The 25,095-nt window shown below is 35.1% G+C and overlaps 1 protein-coding gene across 1 annotated transcript in view; it reads left to right on the top strand.

The window, feature by feature from the left end:
- The window catches only part of LOC102808117 (ATP-binding cassette sub-family C member 10-like), a 64,066-nt gene that overhangs the window by 27,883 nt on the left and 11,088 nt on the right, over positions 1-25,095 (top strand). The window contains exons 11-14 of the mRNA XM_085495624.1: positions 7,361-7,568; positions 12,025-12,240; positions 13,054-13,181; positions 15,659-15,828. Of these exons, the coding sequence (XP_085351750.1) occupies positions 7,361-7,568; positions 12,025-12,240; positions 13,054-13,181; positions 15,659-15,828 (722 nt within the window). The remainder of the gene's footprint in view (positions 1-7,360; positions 7,569-12,024; positions 12,241-13,053; positions 13,182-15,658; positions 15,829-25,095) is intronic.

Genomic DNA, 25,095 nt, shown 5'->3' on the forward strand with positions numbered 1-25,095 from the left:
CAGGCTAGACTCACTGAATGGCATTCATTTGAATCCCAAAGCATTTTATACATTTTAAATGATGCTAATATATTACGAGCATAATGTCTTTGAACTTCTTATTTCCTGTCATTTTGAATTGTCCTGCATCAGTATTAGGTCATAATGAGTGCCGGCAATGGCGAATTTGAATGAAATCACTTGATGATCAAATGTTGACCATACATGTACGTATGAATACGTGCGTCCGTGCATCTGAAAATATATTTTAGACATGCCTGGACCGATTACATTCAAACTTCATGATGTCATTGAAGATGGCTGAATGGCAGCCATTTTTGTGCTGAATAATCATCAAAATCAAGCATTTTTGGCATTCTGGAATTGGACATTATGAGACCTTTCAGATTAGATTTAATTGTCTTTATTGTATACCAAATAACTGTCAAATGTTTGTATCTGCACATAATATGTAACTGGAATGCATTTGAAATGTAGCATACATCATCGATTTCACACATGTTCTGTTTTTAGCTCCGCTGTCGACTTTGTCGAGCGGAGCTTATCATATGAGTGATTGTCCGTCGCCGTCGTCCGTGTCAATGTTTTACTTTTTCGACTTCTTCTTGAAAACTACAAGCCTGAATGCTTTGATACTTGGTGTATATGTACCTTGGGTAGACCTCTCTTAGGTTTGTTCATTTCATGTTGATATCTTCAATTCTCTAATTTTGGTGAATATTTTTGTCATTTTTGGTAAAAAGTGATATTTTCGACTTCTTGTTAAAAACCGCAAGTGCAATTACTTTGATATTACATATATAGGTACTACATGTGGACCTCTCTCAAATTTGTTCATTTTGTAATGATATCTTTAATTCTCTAATTTTGGTGAATATTTTTGTCATTTTTGGTAAAAAGTGATATTTTCGACTTCTTGTTAAAAACCGCAAGTCCAATTGCTTTGATACTACATATATAGGTACTACATGTGGACCTCTCTCAGATTTGTTCATTTCGTGATGATATCTTCAATTCTCTAATTTTGGTGAATATTTTTGTCATTTTTGGTAAAAAGTGATATTTTTGACTTCTTGTTAAAAACCGCAAGTCCGATTGCTTTGATATTACATATATAGGTACTACACGTGGACCTTTCTCAGATTTGTTCATTTTGTGATGATATCTTCAATTCTCTAATTTTGGTGAATATTTTTGTAATTTTTGGTAAAAAGTGATATTTTCGACTTCTTGTTAAAAATCAATAGTTCAATTGCTTTGATATTACATATATAGATACTACATGTAGACCTTTCTCAGATTTGTTCATTTTGTGATGATATCTTCAGTTCTCTAATTTTGGTGAATATTTTTGCCATTTTTGGTAAAAAGTGATATTTTCGACTTCTTGTTGAAAACTGTAAGTCCAATTGCTTTGATATTACATATATAGGTACTACATGTGGAACTCTCTCAGATTTGTTCATTTTGTGATGATATCTTCAATTCTCTAATTAATTTATTTTGGTGAATATTTTTGTAATTTTTGGTAAAAAGTGATATTTTCGACTTCTTGTTAAAAACTGTAAGTCCGATTGCTTTGATACTATTCATATTGTTCATTTTCTAATGATGTCTTCAGTTCTTTAATTGAAATGTGCATTGCTAACAGCGGAGCTATCTCAGCCGATAGGCTGCTTGTTTTATATACATTGATTTCATAGATTTCACACATGTTCTGTATCTTTATACACAATTATTTCATAGATTTCACACATGTTCTGTATCTGTATATACATTGATTTAATAGATTTCACACATGTTCTGTTTCTGTATTCACATTGATTTCATAGATTTCACACATGTTCTGTTTCTGTATTTACATTGATTTCATAGATTTCACACATGTTCTGTTTCTTTATATACATTGATTTCATAGATTTCACACATGTTCTGTATCTGTATATACATTGATTTCATAGATTTCACACATGTTCTGTATCTGTATATGCATTGATTTTATAGATTTCACATATGTTCTGTATCTGTATATACATTGATTTCATAGATTTCACACATGTTCTGTTTCTTTATATACATTGATTTCATAGATTTCACACATGTTCTGTATCTGTATATACATTGATTTCATAGATTTCACACATGTTCTGTATCTGTATTTACATTGATTTCATAGATTTTACACATGTTCTGTATCTGTATATACATTGATTTTATAGATTTCACACATGTTCTGTATCTGTATATACATTGATTTCATAGATTTCACACATGTTCTGTATCTGTATATACATTGATTTCATAGATTTCACACATGTTCTGTATCTGTATATACATTGATTTCATAGATTTCACACATGTTCTGTTTCTTTATATACATTGATTTTATAGATTTCACACATGTTCTGTATCTGTATATACATTGATTTCATAGATTTCACACATGTTCTGTATCTGTATATACATTGATTTTATAGATTTCACACATGTTCTGTTTCTTTATATACATTGATTTCATAGATTTCACACATGTTCTGTATCTGTATATACATTGATTTCATAGATTTTACACATGTTCTGTATCTGTATTTACATTGATTTCATAGATTTCACACATGTTCTGTATCTGTATATACATTGATTTTATAGATTTCACACATGTTCTGTATCTGTATATACATTGATTTCATAGATTTCACACATGTTCTGTATCTGTATATACATTGATTTTATAGATTTCACACATGTTCTGTATCTGTATATACATTGATTTCATAGATTTCACACATGTTCTGTTTCTTTATATACATTGATTTCATAGATTTCACACATGTTCTGTATCTGTATATACATTGATTTCATAGATTTTACACATGTTCTGTATCTGTATTTACATTGATTTCATAGATTTCACACATGTTCTGTATCTGTATATACATTGATTTTATAGATTTCACACATGTTCTGTATTTGTATATACATTGATTTTATAGATTTCACACATGTTCTGTATCTGTATATACATTGATTTCATAGATTTCACACATGTTCTGTATCTGTATATACATTGATTTTATAGATTTCACACATGTTCTGTTTCTTTATATACATTGATTTCATAGATTTCACACATGTTCTGTATCTGTATATACATTGATTTCATAGATTTTACACATGTTCTGTATCTGTATTTACATTGATTTCATAGATTTCACACATGTTCTGTATCTGTATATACATTGATTTTATAGATTTCACACATGTTCTGTATCTGTATATACATTGATTTCATAGATTTCACACATGTTCTGTATCTGTATATACATTGATTTCATAGATTTCACACATGTTCTGTATCTGTATATGCATTGATTTTATAGATTTCACATATGTTCTGTATCTGTATATACATTGATTTCATAGATTTCACACATGTTCTGTTTCTTTATATACATTGATTTCATAGATTTCACACATGTTCTGTATCTGTATATACATTGATTTCATAGATTTCACACATGTTCTGTATCTGTATTTACATTGATTTCATAGATTTTACACATGTTCTGTATCTGTATTTACATTGATTTCATAGATTTCACACATGTTCTGTTTCTTTATATACATTGATTTTATAGATTTCACACATGTTCTGTTTCTTTATATACATTGATTTTATAGATTTCACACATGTTCTGTATCTGTATATACATTGATTTCACACATGTTCTGTATCTGTATATACATTGATTTCATAGATTTCACACATGTTCTGTTTCTTTATATACATTGATTTCATAGATTTCACACATGTTCTGTTTCTTTATATACATTGATTTCATAGATTTCACACATGTTCTGTATCTGTATATACATTGATTTCATAGATTTCACACATGTTCTGTATCTGTATATACATTGATTTCATAGATTTCACACATGTTCTGTATCTGTATATACATTGATTTTATAGATTTCACACATGTTCTGTATCTGTATATACATTGATTTTATAGATTTCACACATGTTCTGTATCTGTATATACATTGATTTCATAGATTTCACACATGTTCTGTATCTGTATATACATTGATTTCATAGATTTCACACATGTTCTGTATCTGTATATACATTGATTTTATAGATTTCACACATGTTCTGTATCTGTATTTACATTGATTTCACAGATTTCACACATGTTCTGTATCTGTATATACATTGATTTCATAGATTTCACACATGTTCTGTATCTGTATATACATTGATTTCATAGATTTCACACATGTTCTGTATCTGTATATACATTGATTTTATAGATTTCACACATGTTCTGTATCTGTATATACATTGATTTCATAGATTTCGCACATGTTCTGTTTCTTTATATACATTGATTTTATAGATTTCACACATGTTCTGTTTCTGTATTCACATTGATTTCATAGATTTCACACATGTTCTGTATCTGTATATACATTGATTTCATAGATTTCACACATGTTCTGTATCTGTATATGCATTGATTTTATAGATTTCACATATGTTCTGTATCTGTATATACATTGATTTCATAGATTTCACACATGTTCTGTTTCTTTATATACATTGATTTCATAGATTTCACACATGTTCTGTATCTGTATATACATTGATTTCATAGATTTCACACATGTTCTGTATCTGTATTTACATTGATTTCATAGATTTTACACATGTTCTGTATCTGTATATACATTGATTTTATAGATTTCACACATGTTCTGTATCTGTATATACATTGATTTCATAGATTTCACACATGTTCTGTATCTGTATATACATTGATTTCATAGATTTCACACATGTTCTGTATCTGTATATACATTGATTTCATAGATTTCACACATGTTCTGTTTCTTTATATACATTGATTTTATAGATTTCACACATGTTCTGTATCTGTATATACATTGATTTCATAGATTTCACACATGTTCTGTATCTGTATATACATTGATTTTATAGATTTCACACATGTTCTGTTTCTTTATATACATTGATTTCATAGATTTCACACATGTTCTGTATCTGTATATACATTGATTTCATAGATTTTACACATGTTCTGTATCTGTATTTACATTGATTTCATAGATTTCACACATGTTCTGTATCTGTATATACATTGATTTTATAGATTTCACACATGTTCTGTATCTGTATATACATTGATTTCATAGATTTCACACATGTTCTGTATCTGTATATACATTGATTTCATAGATTTTACACATGTTCTGTATCTGTATTTACATTGATTTCATAGATTTCACACATGTTCTGTATCTGTATATACATTGATTTTATAGATTTCACACATGTTCTGTATTTGTATATACATTGATTTTATAGATTTCACACATGTTCTGTATCTGTATATACATTGATTTCATAGATTTCACACATGTTCTGTATCTGTATATACATTGATTTTATAGATTTCACACATGTTCTGTTTCTTTATATGCATTGATTTCATAGATTTCACACATGTTCTGTATCTGTATATACATTGATTTCATAGATTTTACACATGTTCTGTATCTGTATTTACATTGATTTCATAGATTTCACACATGTTCTGTATCTGTATATACATTGATTTTATAGATTTCACACATGTTCTGTATCTGTATATACATTGATTTCATAGATTTCACACATGTTCTGTATCTGTATATACATTGATTTCATAGATTTTACACATGTTCTGTATCTGTATTTACATTGATTTCATAGATTTCACACATGTTCTGTTTCTTTATATACATTGATTTTATAGATTTCACACATGTTCTGTTTCTTTATATACATTGATTTTATAGATTTCACACATGTTCTGTATCTGTATATACATTGATTTCACACATGTTCTGTATCTGTATATACATTGATTTTATAGATTTCACACATGTTCTGTTTCTTTATATACATTGATTTCATAGATTTCACACATGTTCTGTATCTGTATATACATTGATTTCATAGATTTCACACATGTTCTGTTTCTTTATATACATTGATTTCATAGATTTCACACATGTTCTGTATCTGTATATACATTGATTTCATAGATTTTACACATGTTCTGTATCTGTATTTACATTGATTTCATAGATTTCACACATGTTCTGTATCTGTATATACATTGATTTTATAGATTTCACACATGTTCTGTATCTGTATATACATTGATTTCATAGATTTCACACATGTTCTGTATCTGTATATACATTGATTTCATAGATTTTACACATGTTCTGTATCTGTATTTACATTGATTTCATAGATTTCACACATGTTCTGTTTCTTTATATACATTGATTTTATAGATTTCACACATGTTCTGTTTCTTTATATACATTGATTTTATAGATTTCACACATGTTCTGTATCTGTATATACATTGATTTCACACATGTTCTGTATCTGTATATACATTGATTTCATAGATTTCACACATGTTCTGTTTCTTTATATACATTGATTTCATAGATTTCACACATGTTCTGTTTCTTTATATACATTGATTTCATAGATTTCACACATGTTCTGTATCTGTATATACATTGATTTCATAGATTTCACACATGTTCTGTATCTGTATATACATTGATTTCATAGATTTCACACATGTTCTGTATCTGTATATACATTGATTTTATAGATTTCACACATGTTCTGTATCTGTATATACATTGATTTTATAGATTTCACACATGTTCTGTATCTGTATATACATTGATTTCATAGATTTCACACATGTTCTGTATCTGTATATACATTGATTTCATAGATTTCACACATGTTCTGTATCTGTATATACATTGATTTTATAGATTTCACACATGTTCTGTATCTGTATTTACATTGATTTCATAGATTTCACACATGTTCTGTATCTGTATATACATTGATTTCATAGATTTCACACATGTTCTGTATCTGTATATACATTGATTTCATAGATTTCACACATGTTCTGTATCTGTATATACATTGATTTTATAGATTTCACACATGTTCTGTATCTGTATATACATTGATTTCATAGATTTCGCACATGTTCTGTTTCTTTATATACATTGATTTTATAGATTTCACACATGTTCTGTTTCTGTATTCACATTGATTTCATAGATTTCACACATGTTCTGTTTCTGTATTTACATTGATTTCATAGATTTCGCACATGTTCTGTTTCTTTATATACATTGATTTTATAGATTTCACACATGTTCTGTTTCTTTATATACATTGATTTCATACATTGATTAGAGTAAATATAAATCCTAATACTGTTTTTTTTTTGATTTTCAGATCATTACATCGTGCCTCTTCATACAGTGCTATAGAAATAGCTAAAGACTCATCACTGAATAGGAGCGTTTCATTTTACTTGACTGTGTATGGTTGCCTAGCAGCGGCGAACTCTATCTTCACATTCTTCAGAGCATTTCTGTTTGCATATGGTGGTATATGTGCTGCTAAAGTCATACACTCTAGATTAATATCCAGTATACTTAAGGTATGTTTAACACACATATGTCTGATTTACTTTGACTGGCCATGTCTCAAGATAATTTCTATTGCACCCTGGTATGTCTTTGTTTTCCATTTAATTTTCAATCTGGACAGAAAAATAATCTTAGGCAACAATATAAATTATTTGGCCTATATTGTAATTGTCTTATTATTACTGCATGTACTTATGTGTGTCTGTGGTGATACTCACAGAAAATTAATAAATTTTATTGTACATCTCTAGTTTGTGGTCTGACTTATTCCATAACAACTTTTAATTTAAATCTGTGTCTTTGAGATTTATGCAAATTGGGTAATCAATTTAATCTTATTTCAACCTTAAACTAATCAATTCCGTGGAATACCGCGTATCATCTATGTACCAAGTTGAAATCCTGCAAGTACTACTGCATATCATCTATGTACCAAGTTGAAATCCTGCTAGTACTACTGCATATCATCTATGTACCAAGTTGAAATCCTGCTAGTACTACTGCATATCATCTATGTACCAAGTTGAAATCCTGCTAGTACTACTGCATATCATCTATGTACCAAGTTGAAATCCTGCTAGTACTACTGCATATCATCTATGTACCAAGTTGAAATCCTGCTAGTACTACTGCATATCATCTATGTACCAAGTTGAAATCCTGCTAGTACTACTGCATATCATCTATGTACCAAGTTGAAATCCTGCAAGTACTACTGCATATCATCTATGTACCAAGTTGAAATCCTGCTAGTACTACTGCATATCATCTATGTACCAAGTTGAAATCCTGCTAGTACTACTGCATATCATCTATGTACCAAGTTGAAATCCTGCTAGTACTACTGCATATCATCTATGTACCAAGTTGAAATCCTGCAAGTACTACTGCATATCATCTATGTACCAAGTTGAAATCCTGCTAGTACTACTGCATATCATCTATGTACCAAGTTGAAATCCTGCTAGTACTACCGCATATTATCTATGTACCAAGTTGAAATCCTGCTAGTACTACTGCATATCATTTATGTACCAAGTTGAAATCCTGCAAGTACTACTGCATATCATCTATGTACCAAGTTGAAATCCTGCAAGTACTACTGCATATCATCTATGTACCAAGTTGAAATCCTGCAAGTACTACTGCATATCATCTATGTACCAAGTTGAAATCCTGCAAGTACTACTGCATATCATCTATGTACCAAGTTGAAATCCTGCTAGTACTACTGCATATCATCTATGTACCAAGTTGAAATCCTGCTAGTACTACTGCATATCATCTATGTACCAAGTTGAAATCCTGCTAGTACTACTGCATATCATCTATGTACCAAGTTGAAATCCTGCTAGTACTACTGCATATCATTTATGTACCAAGTTGAAATCCTGCTAGTACTACTGCATATCATCTATGTACCAAGTTGAAATCCTGCAAGTACTACTGCATATCATCTATGTACCAAGTTGAAATCCTGCAAGTACTACTGCATATCATCTATGTACCAAGTTGAAATCCTGCTAGTACTACTGCATATCATCTATGTACCAAGTTGAAATCCTGCAAGTACTACTGCATATCATCTATGTACCAAGTTGAAATCCTGCTAGTACTACTGCATATCATCTATGTACCAAGTTAAAATCCTGCAAGTACTACCGCATATCATCTATGTACCAAGTTGAAATCCTACAAGTACTACTGCATATCATCTATGTACCAAGTTGAAATCCTGCTAGTACTACTGCATATCATCTATGTACCAAGTTGAAATCCTGCTAGTACTACTGCATATCATCTATGTACCAAGTTGAAATCCTGCTAGTACTACTGCATATCATCTATGTACCAAGTTGAAATCCTGCTAGTACTACTGCATATCATTTATGTACCAAGTTGAAATCCTGCTAGTACTACTGCATATCATCTATGTACCAAGTTGAAATCCTGCAAGTACTACTGCATATCATCTATGTACCAAGTTGAAATCCTGCAAGTACTACTGCATATCATCTATGTACCAAGTTGAAATCCTGCTAGTACTACTGCATATCATCTATGTACCAAGTTGAAATCCTGCAAGTACTACTGCATATCATCTATGTACCAAGTTGAAATCCTGCTAGTACTACTGCATATCATCTATGTACCAAGTTAAAATCCTGCAAGTACTACCGCATATCATCTATGTACCAAGTTGAAATCCTGCTAGTACTACTGCATATCATCTATGTACCAAGTTGAAATCCTGCTAGTACTACTGCATATCATCTATGTACCAAGTTGAAATCCTGCAAGTACTACCGCATATCATCTATGTACCAAGTTGAAATCCTGCAAGTACTACTGCATATCATCTATGTACCAAGTTGAAATCCTGCTAGTACTACTGCATATCATCTATGTACCAAGTTGAAATCCTGCAAGTACTACTGCATATCATCTATGTACCAAGTTGAAATCCTGCAAGTACTACTGCATATCATCTATGTACCAAGTTGAAATCCTGCAAGTACTACTGCATATCATCTATGTACCAAGTTGAAATCCTGCTAGTACTACCGCATATCATCTATGTACCAAGTTGAAATCCTGCTAGTACTACTGCATATCATCTATGTACCAAGTTGAAATCCTGCTAGTACTACTGCATATCATCTATGTACCAAGTTGAAATCCTGCTAGTACTACTGCATATCATCTATGTACCAAGTTGAAATCCTGCAAGTACTTCTTGGAATCTATGGAACATTACTAACAATTGACTTATTTATTTAAATTAGACAGTTAGTATGCACAGTTTCAACCCTAAACCATTTACTTATATGAATTACTCCTGGAGTTCTTATGTATCAAGTTTGAGATATCGAGGGAAAGGACTAAAATGGGCTAATTTATGCAAATTAAGATTTCAGTGAAAAAGCTTGAAATTGGCTAGTTATGCAAATTGGTTTCTGTTTCAGAAGTTGTTTATCTATCCATTTAAAATTTAAAAGTATTATTTAATAAATGTTAAAACATTGATATATATTGTTGTTGTGGTATTAAAGGGCGGGGGTCGTCACGCCACACATGTGAGAGATATGCGACTCATATGAACAAAGATGGCGATGGCTAAGACCATCAGATACAAAGTGAGATGTTACTAAACTTTAACTAGGTAATTTCTTTGGTGATTAGAAGGTATGTGTTTATCAACACAAATATCACACATGCTCGTTGCGACGACCACCACCCATTAAATAATCACTTTAAAAAAATTAAAACTGTCTCACTGCATCATTTTTGACTCCCATGTGCGAAGCACAAAATGGGAGTCTTTGCGGTTAGTGTGTCTGTCTGTGTGTGTGTGTGTGTGTGTCTGTGTGTGTCTGTGTATGTGTGTCTGTCTGTTCCACTGATATCTCAAGAACCGTACATCAGTTTTTAATGAAACTTGGTGCATAGATGCTCTGGGTCAGTGCGCAGATTTGATTAGGTTTTGGTAAAAATCCGTACATATTAATTACCTAATATGCATGATAATTAGCTAATTTTTAGCTGTTTTATGACAGTTCTACTGATATCTAAACAACCACTCATTGGATTTTGATGAAACTTGGTACATAGATGCTCTAAACTAATGCTAGGTTTTGATCAGTTTTTGGTAAGAATTACCTAATTACTGATTACCTAGTTTGCATAATGATTAGTCAATTTTCGTTTATCCACTGATATCTCAAGTACTAATCATCACATTTCAATGAAACTTGGTACATAGATGTCATAGGACACTGCACAGACCTGACAGTTTTTAGGGTAATATCAGTGCATATTAATTACCTAATTTGCATAATTAATTAAATTTCAGCTTTTGATGTTTCAAGTAGTAAGCATTACATTTCAATGAAACTTGATACGTAGATCCTTTAGGACTATCCAGAGACCTGATTAGTTTTAGGGTAAATAATTGTGCATATTAATTACCTAGTTTGCATAATTAATTAATTTTCAGCTTTCACACTGATTTCTCAAGTACTAATCATCACATTTCAATGAAACTTTGTAAATGGATGCTGTAGGACAATAGACAGACCTGGATAATTGTGGGTTAAAATCTGTACATATTAATTAATAATTTGCATAATTAACCACTTTTAAGCTATCACACTGATATCTAAAGTACTAATTTGGTTCCAATCACATTTCAATAAAACTTGGTACATAGATGGTCTGTTACACTGCGCAGACCTCATTAGTTTTACATTCAAATCTGTTTCTGATTTGCATTATTAGTTTTTAGCTTTTCCATCACTATCTTAATCAAGCACAAGTAATTTTGAATTATTTTTAATGTGTCTCCAATACTCTCAGCACATGGGAGTTCTTTCTAAGCTTTCTTTGATTCAATTTTCTTTTGGATGAAAAACCAAACCTTTGTACAGAATCTTGTCACTATTTATTTATCTGTGTTTCTCTCATTAGGCACCTGTTGTGTTCTTTGATGTAACTCCTATTGGTCGTATTATCAACAGATTTTCATCTGATATGTATGAAATTGATGACACACTACCATTTGTTTTGAATATTCTACTTGCACAAATGTTTAGTGTCTTGGGCACAATAGTTATCACATGTTATGGCTTACCTTGGTTCACTGTATTGCTTCTGCCTCTGATCGTTTTCTACTATTTTATACAGGTGAGATATAATGAATATACTGTATGTGACTTTGTTGGTAGAAGCGAGAAAGTTTGTCGGAATTCACATGACAATATAGTTATATAATATAATCAATTTGAGCTACAGTTCTATGGTGCCATGGAACTGCGTTTTGTTGTTACAGTACCATGTATTAGGGAAGTATATACTGTATATGGAAATCACAAATGTAATTTTGTACCAATGTCTGTTCGTCCATATGTCTGTCTGTCTGTCTATATGCGTGTCTGTGTCAAATCTTGTTAGTTTTTACTGTAAAGTCATTTATTTTAATTTCACTATTTTGATATTTTGAACTTTCATGAACTTTGCAGAGAAACAATGAGTTCAAAGGTTATTTTGCATGTTGACTTTTAATTGCAGATTTTACTTCTCTGCAAAAATAGCTAAAAATATCCGAAATCAGTGAACAATTAATGCATTTACAGTATTATATTGAGTGTGCAGTGTGAATATGCTAGTACAAGTGAAGCCATCTGGGTTTCTAAACCCCTTCACATGTAGCTAGTGAATATGCTAGTACAAGTGAAGCCATCTGGGTTTCTAAACCCCTTCACATGTAGCTAGTGAATATGCTAGTACAAGTGAAGCCATCTGGGTTTCTAAACCCCTTCACATGTAGCTAGTCAAGTGATGTTATCAGTATCACTATATTAGGAGACAGCGCCTTCTGTGTTGATTTTAAGAATCGGTTTGATTGCAAGAAAATATATGATATGAAGTCATTTACAATACCAGCCATATAACAGTAGAATGATTCTCTAATTTGTTTTATTTCTATCCAATTGTCAGCGATATTATCGTAGAACATCACGAGAACTGAAGAGACTAAGTAGTGTGACATTATCACCAATCTATGCTCATTTCACAGAGACATTGACAGGATTAATGACAATAAGAGCCCTCAGAGCCACTGACAGGTCAGTTTTCATCGAATAACAATATTAAAAATCTTTGTGATAGATTTCATCATGGAAATGATTTTTGTAATAATGTGTGGAGAAAAATATAATATCCACTTCTGATAAGGGGAATACTGTCAATTCTTTAAATTCTCTAGCTATCAATTTTTGCAATTTGATGAAATTTAGTTCATTTATTTGCTGCTGCTGAATTTTAATTTTTTTTCTTGATTCCATGTATGTAAATGTGTCGAAATGGGCGTAGTGCGAGTGGCTAGTGCTAGTAGCACTAATCCGAAAAAGTACTAGATCTAGTGCTAAAATGTGCACAGTGCGAGTGGCATTGTTATCGCATTGTCAACGACGTCGAATAATAGGAGGAGCATCAACAACCACTTTCATATGCAAACTACAAACAGTATAAAACATCGGCAATATGCGCGAGATGTCCATAATAATACTTTCTTTATATAATACCGGATTCTGCCGTAAATTCGGCCATCTGAAAAATCGCCCTTGGAATATTATCAAATATTTTGGGGGAAATTTTCATTGTATCCAACTACGCAGACTATCTACGCCGTCAGTTGGGCCACCCAAGATGAAAGAAACTATTGCAGAATTAACAATAATTAATAATTCTTGCTGAATTAAAAAGTAGACCACCTGGAATGTCATTACAGTGTCGCCCAGTGTCATTTTTCAAATACATTTGTTTTTATTTTATTGGTAACAAAAGTATATTTTAAACGACGTTTCTAATAAAAACGAACACAACTGCATTGCGTAGCAGCAAGTGATCACAGATGCTCAATCCGAACATGCTACGTTTCACAAACGTTGAATATTACTCAGTAGTGATTATAATAACGCACAAAACTTAGTTTCATCGTAAGCAAATGATTCCGATCGCATATAAACGCTCGATGCAGTAGGGTATCCGCCATGTTTCTCTTGCGTGAGTTGAGCTAATACTAGTAGGTCGCTAATTAACCAGTCAAAATGCTGGATGATGCCAACGCGTTCAAATCACAATAGCTCATTTAAATATGATAATGTTATTGAACGCAACGCGGAAGAGATTTGCCGATGTTGTAGTACGCTCTTTTGGCTTGGATTTTGATGGGAAAATGGCATGATTTTTTTTTAAATAAAAAAAATAGTTGTTTTCAAAGATGAAATTAGCATAAGAAGAATAATTTAACATTGTTTACAGTGATAACAGCTCTTTGTCCAAACGGAGCTTACGCTCGTCACAATAAACACGCTCTTGAATAAAAACTTAAATAGACTGATTTAGACGTCAGGAACGATTGAAATGTCCGATAAATTACGACAAAATGTTTTAAAAAATAAATTTAAAAACTGCCGAAAAATCGCTCTGGACGATTTCTTGGTCCCATTTTTTTAACGCGACCATACACTGGGTTTGTTTAGCTGTGAAGGGTTAAAATATGTATTTTACAACCGGAAATTCAGCAGACGAACTTGTTACTTCACATGTTTTAATTATTACCAACTGTAACAAGAACAAGATTTCAAGAGTCTACAACAAAAAATCCTAAGGGCTCCTAAAAAATATTATTGCAGAGAAAGTGTCTTGACATATATAATATGGTCACGTTAAAAAATCAAAAAGTCGGCGAGGTTACATCATATTCCGTTAGTTACTCCATGATACAATGTAACAACAGGATTGCGTAAATATGTATATGCCCATTCACAGGTCGCAGTACACACAACAGCCACCGAGCTTTACAGGGACCCGGGACTTAGACTAGGAGTATACTAATTTTTTATTTAGTTCACATATGGCATCATAATTTCATTTTCGAAGATCTATTTTCATTAAGTGTGGCGCCGACCAGAAATAAAACGGCACAACAGCGATTTAAAAAAAATCAACGCTGAATTCCACCATTTACATAAAGTTTCCATTCGCCAAACTTGAAAACACAAACTTCCTCACAATACCATTTCATACAGTATATTTATTCACAATTTGTAAAAATTTCGAAGTTCGACCTGCAGTTTCACTGTTTCAGCTAGTTTCCCAGCCGATCGCGTTGTTCCAACCACAGTCACTAGTAAAGTGACTGTGTTCCAACGGTCTATTACGACAAACGTGGACAATGACATTCTCAATTTTCCCACTGTAGCACATTTCCAATGAATGAAAGATACAACAATATTACGTAAATATTAATTTATTTTCAGAGAATTACGGGATGTCTTGACGTCGTTGACAACGCGATATCAATGTCACTCGCACTATGTACATTTTAGCACTAGATCTAGTGCCGTTTTAGCACTAGATCTCATGCCATTTTAGCATTTTTCGGATTACTGCTACTAGCACTAACCACTCGCACTATGTCCATTTCGACACATTTGCATACCTCTTGATTCACCAAATTTACTAGCTTTTATATCTTCCAAATTTATATCAGTTTATAATATGAGGCACTGAATATACACTTAAACTTTGATTCTAGGTTTGCAACTGAAAATAAAGAGAGACTGGAAACCAATCAAAAGGCACAGTTTTGTTCATTTGTGGCAAATCAGTGGTTGGCAGTCAGATTACAATTGCTTGCTGTCACCATGGTAACTGGTGTGGCTTTCATTGCAGTATTGGAACATCACTTTCAAACTGTCAATCCAGGTAACAACATGTATGGTGTCAGTTAATACTGCAGTCTTCTCAGTGACAGTTAATACTGCAGTCTTCTCAGTGTCAGTTAATACTGCAGTCTTCTCAGTGACAGTTAATACTGCAGTCTTCTCAGTGTCAGTTAGTACTACAGTCTTCTCAGTGTCAGTTAGTACTACAGTCTTCTCAGTGACAGTTAATACTGCAGTCTTCTCAGTGTCAGTTAATACTGCAGTCTTCTCAGTGACAGTTAATACTGCAGTCTTCTCAGTGACAGTTAATACTGCAGTCTTCTCAGTGTCAGTTAGTAGTGCAGTCTTCTCAGTGTCAGTTAGTACTGCAGTCTTCTCTGTCAGTTAATACTGCAGTCTTCTCAGTGACAGTTAATACTGCAGTCTTCTCAGTGTCAGTACTGCAGTCTTCTCAGTGTCAGTTAATACTGCAGTCTTCTCAGTGTCAGTTAATACTGCAGTCTTCTCAGTGTCAGTTAATACTGCAGTCTTCTCAGTGACAGTTAATACTGCAGTCTTCTCAGTGTCAGTTAATACTGCAGTCTTTTCAGTGACAGTTAATACTGCAGTCTTTTCAGTGTCACTTAATACTGCAGTCTTCTCAGTGTCACTTAATACTGCAGTCTTCTCAGTGTCAGTTAGTACTGCAGTCTTCTCAGTGACAGTTAATACTGCAGTCTTCTCAGTGACAGTTAATACTGCAGTCTTCTCAGTGTCAGTTAGTACTACAGTCTTCTCAGTGTCAGTTAGTACTGCAGTCTTCTCAGTGTCAGTACTGCAGTCTTCTCAGTGTCAGTTAATACTGCAGTCTTCTCAGTGTCAGTTAATACTGCAGTCTTCTCAGTGACAGTTAATACTGCAGTCTTCTCAGTGTCAGTTAATACTGCAGTCTTCTCAGTGACAGTTAATAATGCAGTCTTCTCAGTGTCAGTTAATACTGCAGTCTTCTCAGTGACAGTTAATACTGCAGTCTTCTCAGTGTCAGTTAGTACTGCAGTCTTCTCTGTCAGTTAATACTGCAGTCTTCTCAGTGACAGTTAATACTGCAGTCTTCTCAGTGTCAGTACTGCAGTCTTCTCAGTGTCAGTTAATACTGCAGTCTTCTCAGTGTCAGTTAATACTGCAGTCTTCTCAGTGTCAGTTAATACTGCAGTCTTCTCAGTGTCAGTTAATACTGCAGTCTTCTCAGTGTCAGTTAATACTGCAGTCTTCTCAGTGTCAGTTAATACTGCAGTCTTCTCAGTGACAGTTAATACTGCAGTCTTCTCAGTGTCAGTTAATACTGCAGTCTTCTCGGTGTCAGTAAATACTGCAGTCTTCTCAGTGACAGTTAATACTACAGTCTTCTCAGTGTCAGTTAGTAGTGCAGTCTTCTCAGTGTCAGTTAGTACTGCAGTCTTCTCTGTCAGTTAATACTGCAGTCTTCTCAGTGACAGTTAATACTGCAGTCTTCTCAGTGTCAGTTAATACTGCAGTCTTCTCAGTGTCAGTTAATACTGCAGTCTTCTCAGTGTCAGTTAATACTGCAGTCTTCTCAGTGTCAGTTAATACTGCAGTCTTCTCAGTGTCAGTTAATACTGCAGTCTTCTCAGTGACAGTTAATACTGCAGTCTTCTCAGTGTCAGTTAATACTGCAGTCTTCTCAGTGTCAGTTAATACTGCAGTCTTCTTAGTGACAGTTAATACTGCAGTCTTGTCAGTGACAGTTAATACTGCAGTCTTCTCAGTGTCAGTTAATACTGCAGTCTTCTCAGTGACAGTTAATACTGCAGTCTTCTCAGTGTCAGTTAGTAGTGCAGTCTTCTCAGTGTCAGTTAGTACTGCAGTCTTCTCAGTGTCAGTTAGTACTGCAGTCTTCTCAGTGTCAGTACTGCAGTCTTCTCAGTGTCAGTTAATACTGCAGTCTTCTCAGTGTCAGTTAATACTGCAGTCTTTTCAGTGACAGTTAATACTGCAGTCTTTTCAGTGTCACTTAATACTGCAGTCTTCTCAGTGTCACTTAATACTGCAGTCTTCTCAGTGTCAGTTAGTACTGCAGTCTTCTCAGTGACAGTTAATACTGCAGTCTTCTCAGTGTCAGTTAGTACTACAGTCTTCTCAGTGACAGTTAATACTGCAGTCTTCTCAGTGTCAGTTAATACTGCAGTCTTCTCAGTGACAGTTAATACTGCAGTCTTCTCAGTGTCAGTTAATACTGCAGTTTTTTCAGTGACAGTTAATACTGCAGTTTTTTCAGTGACAGTTAATACTGCAGTTTTTTCAGTGACAGTTAATACTGCAGTCTTCTCAGTGTCACTTAATACTGCAGTATTCTCAGTGTCAGTTAATACTGCAGTATTCTCAGTGACAGTTAATACTGCAGTCTTCTCAGTGACAGTTAATACTGCAGTCTTCTCAGTGTCAGTTAGTAGTGCAGTCTTCTCAGTGACAGTTAATACTGCAGTCTTCTCAGTGTCAGTTAATACTGCAGTCTTCTCAGTGACAGTTAATACTGCAGTCTTCTCAGTGAGTTAATACTGCAGTCTTCTCAGTGACAGTTAATACTGCAGTCTTCTCAGTGTCAGTTAATACTGCAGTCTTCTCAGTGTCAGTTAATACTGCAGTCTTCTCAGTGACAGTTAATACTGCAGTCTTCTCAGTAACAGTTAATACTGCAGTCTTCTCAGTGTCAGTTAATACTGCAGTCTTCTCAGTGACAGTTAATACGGCAGTCTTCTCAGTGACAGTTAATACGGCAGTCTTCTCAGTGTCAGTTAGTACGGCAGTCTTCTCAGTGACAGTTAATACTGCAGTCTTCTCAGTGTCAGTTAATACTGCAGTCTTCTCAGTGTCAGTTAATACTGCAGTCTTCTCAGTGACAGTTAATACTGCAGTCTTCTCAGTGACAGTTAATACTGCAGTCTTCTCAGTGACAGTTAATACTGCAGTCTTCTCAGTGTCAGTTAATACTGCAGTCTTCTCAGTGACAGTTAATACTGCAGTCTTCTCAGTGTCAGTTAATACTGCAGTCTTCTCAGTGACAGTTAATACTGCAGTCTTCTCAGTGACAGTTAATACTGCAGTCTTCTCAGTGACAGTTAATACTGCAGTCTTCTCAGTAACAGTTAATACTGCAGTCTTCTCAATAACAGTTAATACTGCAGTCTTCTCAGTGACAGTTAATATTGCAGTCTTCTCAGTGTCAGTTAGTAGTGCAGTCTTCTCAGAGTCAGTTAATACTGCAGTCTTCTCAGTGTCAGTTAATACTGCAGTCTTCTCAGTGTCAGTTAATACTGCAGTCTTCTCAGTGTCAGTTAATACTGCAGTCTTCTCAGTGACAGTTAATACGGCAGTCTTCTCAGTGTCAGTTAGTACTGCAGTCTTCTCAGTGACAGTTAATACTGCATTCTTCTCAGTGACAGTTAATACTGCAGTCTTCTCAGTGTCAGTTAATACTGCAGTCTTCTCAGTGACAGTTAATACTGCAGTCTTCTCAGTGACAGTTAATACTGCAGTCTTCTCAGTGTCAGTTAATACTGCAGTCTTCTCAGTGACAGTTAATACTGCAGTCTTCTCAGTGACAGTTAATACTGCAGTCTTCTCAGTGTCAGTTAATACTGCAGTCTTCTCAGTGTCAGTTAATACTGCAGTCTTCTCAGTGACAGTTAATACTGCAGTCTTCTCAGTGACAGTTAATACTGCAGTCTTCTCAGTGTCAGTTAATACTGCAGTCTTCTCAGTGACAGTTAATACTGCAGTCTTCTCAGTGACAGTTAATACTGCAGTCTTCTCAGTGTCAGTTAATACTGCAGTCTTCTCAGTGTCAGTTAATACTGCAGTCTTCTCAGTGACAGTTAATACTGCAGTCTTCTCAGTGTCAGTTAATACTGCAGTCTTCTCAGTGACAGTTAATACTGCAGTCTTCTCAGTGACAGTTAATACTGCAGTCTTCTCAGTGTCAGTTAATACTGCAGTCTTCTCAGTGACAGTTAATACTGCAGTCTTCTCAGTGTCAGTTAATACTGCAGTCTTCTCAGTGTCAGTTAATACTGCAGTCTTCTCAGTGTCAGTTAATACTGCAGTCTTCTCAGTGTCAGTTAATACTGCAGTCTTCTCAGTGACAGTTAATACTGCAGTCTTCTCAGTGTCAGTTAATACTGCAGTCTTCTCAGTGACAGTTAATACTGCAGTCTTCTCAGTGTCAGTTAATACTGCAGTCTTCTCAGTGACAGTTAATACTGCAGTCTTCTCAGTGACAGTTAATACTGCAGTCTTCTCAGTGACAGTTAATACTGCAGTCTTCTCAGTGTCAGTTAATACTGCAGTCTTCTAAGTGACAGTTAATACTGCAGTCTTCTCAGTGTCAGTTAATACTGCAGTCTTCTCAGTGTCAGTTAATACTGCAGTCTTCTCAGTGTCAGTTAATACTGCAGTCTTCTCAGTGACAGTTAATACTGCAGTCTTCTCAGTGTCAGTTAATACTGCAGTCTTCTCAGTGTCAGTTAATACTGCAGTCTTCTCAGTGTCAGTTAGTACTGCAGTCTTCTCAGTGTCATTTAGTACTGCAGTCTTCTCAGTGTCAGTACTGCAGTCTTCTCAGTGTCAGTTAATACTGCAGTCTTCTCAGTGTCAGTTAATACTGCAGTCTTTTCAGTGACAGTTAATACTGCAGTCTTTTCAGTGTCACTTAATACTGCAGTCTTCTCAGTGTCACTTAATACTGCAGTCTTCTCAGTGTCAGTTAGTACTGCAGTCTTCTCAGTGACAGTTAATACTGCAGTCTTCTCAGTGACAGTTAATACTGCAGTCTTCTCAGTGTCAGTTAGTACTACAGTCTTCTCAGTGTCAGTTAGTACTGCAATCTTCTCAGTGTCAGTACTGCAGTCGTCTCAGTGTCAGTTAATACTGCAGTCTTCTCAGTGACAGTTAATACTGCAGTCTTCTCAGTGTCAGTTAATACTGCAGTTTTTTCAGTGACAGTTAATACTGCAGTTATTTCAGTGACAGTTAATACTGCAGTTTTTTCAGTGACAGTTAATACTGCAGTCTTCTCAGTGTCACTTAATACTGCAGTATTCTCAGTGTCAGTTAATACTGCAGTATTCTCAGTGACAGTTAATACTGCAGTCTTCTCAGTGACAGTTAATACTGCGGTCTTCTCAGTGTCAGTAGTGCAGTCTTCTCAGTGACAGTTAATACTGCAGTCTTCTCAGTGTCAGTTAATACTGCAGTCTTCTCAGTGTCAGTTAATACTGCAGTCTTCTCAGTGACAGTTAATACTGCAGTCTTTTCAGTGTCAGTTAATACTGCAGTCTTCTCAGTGTCAGTTAATACTGCAGTCTTCTCAGTGACAGTTAATATGGCAGTCTTCTCAGTGACAGTTAATACGGCAGTCTTCTCAGTGTCAGTTAGTACTGCAGTCTTCTCAGTGACAGTTAATACTGCAGTCTTCTCAGTGTCAGTTAAAACTGCAGTCTTCTCAGTGTCAGTTAATACTGCAGTCTTCTCAGTGTCAGTTAATACTGCAGTCTTCTCAGTGACAGTTAATACTGCAGTCTTCTCAGTGACAGTTAATACTGCAGTCTTCTCAGTGTCAGTTAATACTGCAGTCTTCTCAGTGACAGTTAATACTGCAGTCTTCTCAGTGTCAGTTAATACTGCAGTCTTCTCAGTGACAGTTAATACTGCAGTCTTCTCAGTGACAGTTAATACTGCAGTCTTCTCAGTGTCAGATAATACTGCAGTCTTCTCAGTGACAGTTAATACTGCAGTCTTCTCAGTAACAGTTAATACTGCAGTCTTCTCAGTGACAGTTAATATTGCAGTCTTCTCAGTGTCAGTTAGTAGTGCAGTCTTCTCAGAGTCAGTTAATACTGCAGTCTTCTCAGTGTCAGTTAATACTGCAGTCTTCTCAGTGTCAGTTAATACTGCAGTCTTCTCAGTGTCAGTTAATACTGCAGTCTTCTCAGTGTCAGTTAATACTGCAGTCTTCTCAGTGACAGTTAATACGGCAGTCTTCTCAGTGTCAGTTAGTACTGCAGTCTTCTCAGTGACAGTTAATACTGCAGTCTTCTCAGTGACAGTTAATACTGCAGTCTTCTCAGTGTCAGTTAATACTGCAGTCTTCTCAGTGACAGTTAATACTGCAGTCTTCTCAGTGACAGTTAATACTGCAGTCTTCTCAGTGTCAGTTAATACTGCAGTCTTCTCAGTGACAGTTAATACTGCAGTCTTCTCAGTGACAGTTAATACTGCAGTCTTCTCAGTGTCAGTTAATACTGCAGTCTTCTCAGTGTCAGTTAATACTGCAGTCTTCTCAGTGTCAGTTAATACTGCAGTCTTCTCAGTGACAGTTAATAATGCAGTCTTCTCAGTGTCAGTTAATACTGCAGTCTTCTCAGTGACAGTTAATACTGCAGTCTTCTCAGTGTCAGTTAATACTGCAGTTTTTTCAGTGACAGTTAATACTGCAGTTATTTCAGTGACAGTTAATACTGCAGTTTTTTCAGTGACAGTTAATACTGCAGTCTTCTCAGTGTCACTTAATACTGCAGTATTCTCAGTGTCAGTTAATACTGCAGTATTCTCAGTGACAGTTAATACTGCAGTCTTCTCAGTGACAGTTAATACTGCGGTCTTCTCAGTGTCAGTTAGTAGTGCAGTCTTCTCAGTGACAGTTAATACTGCAGTCTTCTCAGTGTCAGTTAATACTGCAGTCTTCTCAGTGACAGTTAATACTGCAGTCTTTTCAGTGTCAGTTAATACTGCAGTCTTCTCAGTGTCAGTTAATACTGCAGTCTTCTCAGTGACAGTTAATACGGCAGTCTTCTCAGTGACAGTTAATACGGCAGTCTTCTCAGTGTCAGTTAGTACTGCAGTCTTCTCAGTGACAGTTAATACTGCAGTCTTCTCAGTGTCAGTTAAAACTGCAGTCTTCTCAGTGTCAGTTAATACTGCAGTCTTCTCAGTGTCAGTTAATACTGCAGTCTTCTCAGTGACAGTTAATACTGCAGTCTTCTCAGTGACAGTTAATACTGCAGTCTTCTCAGTGTCAGTTAATACTGCAGTCTTCTCAGTGACAGTTAATACTGCAGTCTTCTCAGTGTCAGTTAATACTGCAGTCTTCTCAGTGACAGTTAATACTGCAGTCTTCTCAGTGACAGTTAATACTGCAGTCTTCTCAGTGTCAGATAATACTGCAGTCTTCTCAGTGACAGTTAATACTGCAGTCTTCTCAGTAACAGTTAATACTGCAGTCTTCTCAGTGACAGTTAATATTGTAGTCTTCTCAGTGTCAGTTAGTAGTGCAGTCTTCTCAGAGTCAGTTAATACTGCAGTCTTCTCAGTGTCAGTTAATACTGCAGTCTTCTCAGTGTCAGTTAATACTGCAGTCTTCTCAGTGTCAGTTAATACTGCAGTCTTCTCAGTGTCAGTTAATACTGCAGTCTTCTCAGTGACAGTTAATACGGCAGTCTTCTCAGTGTCAGTTAGTACTGCAGTCTTCTCAGTGACAGTTAATACTGCAGTCTTCTCAGTGACAGTTAATACTGCAGTCTTCTCAGTGTCAGTTAATACTGCAGTCTTCTCAGTGACAGTTAATACTGCAGTCTTCTCAGTGACAGTTAATACTGCAGTCTTCTCAGTGTCAGTTAATACTGCAGTCTTCTCAGTGACAGTTAATACTGCAGTCTTCTCAGTGACAGTTAATACTGCAGTCTTCTCAGTGTCAGTTAATACTGCAGTCTTCTCAGTGTCAGTTAATACTGCAGTCTTCTCAGTGACAGTTAATACTGCAGTCTTCTCAGTGACAGTTAATACTGCAGTCTTCTCAGTGTCAGTTAATACTGCAGTCTTCTCAGTGACAGTTAATACTGCAGTCTTCTCAGTGACAGTTAATACTGCAGTCTTCTCAGTGACAGTTAATACTGCAGTCTTCTCAGTGTCAGTTAATACTGCAGTCTTCTCAGTGACAGTTAATACTGCAGTCTTCTCAGTGACAGTTAATACTGCAGTCTTCTCAGTGTCAGTTAATACTGCAGTCTTCTCAGTGACAGTTAATACTGCAGTCTTCTCAGTGACAGTTAATACTGCAGTCTTCTCAGTGTCAGTTAATACTGCAGTCTTCTCAGTGACAGTTAATACTGCAGTCTTCTCAGTGACAGTTAATACTGCAGTCTTCTCAGTGTCAGTTAATACTGCAGTCTTCTCAGTGACAGTTAATACTGCAGTCTTCTCAGTGTCAGTTAATACTGCAGTCTTCTCAGTGACAGTTAATACTGCAGTCTTCTCAGTGACAGTCAATACTGCAGTCTTCTTAGTGACAGTTAATACTGCAGTCTTCTCAGTGTCAGTACTGCAGTCTTCTCAGTGACAGTTAATACTGCAGTCTTCTCAGTGACAGTTAATACTGCAGTCTTCTCAGTGACAGTTAATACTGCAGTGTTCTCAGTGTCAGTTAATACTGCAGTCTTCTCAGTGACAGTTAATACTGCAGTCTTCTCAGTGTCAGTTAATACTGCAGTCTTCTCAGTGACAGTTAATACTGCAGTCTTCTCAGTGACAGTTAATACTGCAGTCTTCTCAGTGACAGTTAATACTGCAGTCTTCTCAGTGTCAGTTAATACTGCAGTCTTCTCAGTGACAGTTAATACTGCAGTCTTCTCAGTGTCAGTTAATACTGCAGTCTTCTCAGTGTCAGTTAATACTGCAGTCTTCTCAGTGTCAGTTAACACTGCAGTCTTCTCAGTGACAGTTAATACTGCAGTCTTCTCAGTGTCAGTTAATACTGCAGTCTTCTCAGTGTCAGTTAATACTGCAGTCTTCTTAGTGACAGTTAATACTGCAGTCTTCTCAGTGACAGTTAATACTGCAGTCTTCTTAGTGTCAGTTAGTAGTGCAGTCTTCTCAGTGTCAGTTAGTACTGCAGTCTTCTCAGTGTCAGTTAGTACTGCAGTCTTCTCAGTGTCAGTACTGCAGTCTTCTCAGTGTCAGTTAATACTGCAGTCTTCTCAGTGTCAGTTAATACTGCAGTCTTTTCAGTGACAGTTAATACTGCAGTCTTTTCAGTGTCACTTAATACTGCAGTCTTCTCAGTGTCACTTAATACTGCAGTCTTCTCAGTGTCAGTTAGTACTGCAGTCTTCTCAGTGACAGTTAATACTGCAGTCTTCTCAGTGACAGTTAATACTGCAGTCTTCTCAGTGTCAGTTAGTACTACAGTCTTCTCAGTGTCAGTTAGTACTGCAATCTTCTCAGTGTCAGTACTGCAGTCGTCTCAGTGTCAGTTAAT

This window comes from Saccoglossus kowalevskii, chromosome 2 (assembly GCF_978046115.1).
Source record: "Saccoglossus kowalevskii chromosome 2, keSacKowa6.1, whole genome shotgun sequence".
In the NCBI taxonomy this organism is placed as follows: domain Eukaryota; kingdom Metazoa; phylum Hemichordata; class Enteropneusta; family Harrimaniidae; genus Saccoglossus; species Saccoglossus kowalevskii.